At 47.2% G+C, this 2,296-nt stretch overlaps 1 protein-coding gene across 1 annotated transcript; it reads left to right on the top strand.

The window, feature by feature from the left end:
• The first annotated feature begins 1,244 nt into the window (after positions 1-1,244).
• On the top strand, positions 1,245-2,077 carry LOC125541428 (translation initiation factor IF-2-like). The gene is made up of 2 exons (XM_048704845.1): positions 1,245-1,662; positions 1,758-2,077. The coding sequence occupies exons 1-2, from the start codon at positions 1,304-1,306 to the stop codon at positions 1,852-1,854; spliced, it is 456 nt and encodes a 151-aa protein (XP_048560802.1). The 5' UTR covers positions 1,245-1,303; the 3' UTR covers positions 1,855-2,077.
• The last annotated feature ends 219 nt before the right edge of the window (positions 2,078-2,296 follow it).

The raw sequence follows: 2,296 nt of genomic DNA, 5'->3' as shown, positions 1-2,296 counted from the left end.
TTTATCGCCTATCCAGGTTCCATCCGCAGGGAGTCCAGCCGAGGTTTCCACATACGGCCCCGAACGATGTGAACAGGGTTCCCGGGACACCAAACGGGTGACTCGATACACCGTGTCACGGTGTATCTACCGCATCATAGCCCACCCCTAGGGTCAGCGCTACGCACGGCTGCCAACACATAACCTACAAACACCAGAAACTAGTTGCAACTTCTGGACATGGTACTAGGGTGATTAAGAAGCCGAGAGGGTCCATTGGTTTCGGGCCCAATGTATGGTAGTAACTGATTCTTGAATCACACATACAGATCTCAGTTCTTAGGGACGGCCTCAATGAAATAACCCACCATGTACTCCTACAGGGCCTCTCATCGATACCTTTACCAAATCATGTTCAACACATCCCTCACATTACCGACGTAATCATTTCACTCTAGCCCATCATCCAGATGAACCAGACCTGACACAACTCTAAGCATAGCAGGCATAGCAAGGTAGGAAACACATACATGGCTCAATCAACTCCTACACATGCTAGTGGATTTCATCTAGTTACTGTGGCAATGACAGGTCATGCAGAGGATAAGGGTTCAACTACCGCAGCACACAGCAGTTTGAAACATTGTTGTCTTAATGCAGTAAATGAGAGCAGAAACGAGAACATGGGATTTTATCGATATGATCAATTGGGCTTCTTGCCTGATGGAGTAGTAGTAGGGTACTGCCCTTCAGTTGGATACTCGGAAATATCCTCGGAGGCACAACCTACCACGAAAGACACCACACAACACAATCATCACATGGCAATATGCAACAATATGATGCATGCTATGACATGGCAATATGAGGTGTCCTGCCTAATGCAATGTGAAACAAGTTGGTTTGGGTCCATTTAAAGCTTATGTTCTTAAGCCTTATAAGTGTATTAGCTTGTTTCACCTAAACAGAAAGGTTAAAGTGTTTTGTCATGCATGAAACCATTATAGATGGAAAGATTGAATTTTTCTGATCAAATTTCATATATAAATCTTTGCATTTGGAGTTACAGATTAAAAGTTATGAATTTTCAAAGTTTGTAATATTTTCTGGAATTTCCTGTATCTCTCCCTAATAATAAAGCACGGATTGAGTCTCTGGATTCACCGTCACGGCATTTTTACACAAAGGTCCCTATACTTTTTTGAATTAACCCGCAGTCCGTTAAATAATATGGAAAAAACGTTTCGTATTTCAGGCTCACCCGTGCACGCGTTCGACAGAAAAAAATACCCATCCCCAATTCGTGCGGCCGCGCACCCCACCGATGGATCCGCCGCTCCCCCCCGCCGCTGGCACGCCATCCTCCGCCGCGCCGTCCTCCCCGCACCCTGGCCTGTATCCTCTCCGCCGCGCCCTCCTCCCCGCGTCGTCCGAGTCCTCCGGGCGCGGTTCGCCGAAGGCGAGGCCCAGGCCGATGCGCTCCTGGCCCGCGCCGGCCGGTTCGAGCGCACGCCGCCGATCGCGACCAGCTGCTCATCACTCTCCTCTCCGATGCGGGAAACGGCCGAGAGGAGGAGGACGCGCGGGAGGCGGGGCAGCGTCCGATCCGGCCGAGGCTTACGGCGACACGGACGCGGAGGCTCTGGTAGCGGTCGCTGCGCTCCCTCCGTTCACTACCTTCCCGTGAGCTTACTTCCACCCTAGCCTCTCCCCCTTTCCTCTTTGTTTTTTAACTGATTCCCAACTGCTTGATCAATCCCGCTCCTCTGCTCCTGCAGGATGGCTTTCTCTGTTCAATTGCTTAATTTGGTTGTCTTGTCTTACCTGAACTGCAAGGGAACCAACATACATGGCATGATGGATGGAGATCAGTAGATGTTTTTTTGTTCTGTTCACATGCTTTCTAATAGTTTCCATAGGATTATAGGCATGAGCTTTGAGCAATAGGCATAAATTTGTTGTAATCAATCAAAGGCAGTGAGAACATTTACTGAAATCTTTAGAAGTGGGGATCCTCTGAATTTCTTTGATTGAACGTCCAACGAGGATCTCATCTTATAGTAACTCTGAAACATTGTATTGGTAGTTTTTATCTTTACACTTTTGCCTTCTGTACATACTGGATTGCATTGTTTAGGACACGACACAGCGCTGCAAGCAGCTCATGAGAGTAGTTAGCAAACGCAAATCATTGTATATGTCACTTATGCTTCTCTTAATAGAAAATAGTACTATTTTGGAGAAGAGCATCTGGCTGACTTTCAATAAAACTCTTCAGGTTTTGTTTGGTGAGATTCTCTTCAGAAAACAAGATTTG

This window comes from Triticum urartu, chromosome 2, assembly GCF_003073215.2.
Source record: "Triticum urartu cultivar G1812 chromosome 2, Tu2.1, whole genome shotgun sequence".
Classification (NCBI taxonomy): Eukaryota; Viridiplantae; Streptophyta; class Magnoliopsida; order Poales; family Poaceae; genus Triticum; species Triticum urartu.
The sequence above is the reverse complement of the archived record's forward strand: the minus strand, read 5'-3'. Positions and strand labels throughout refer to the sequence as shown.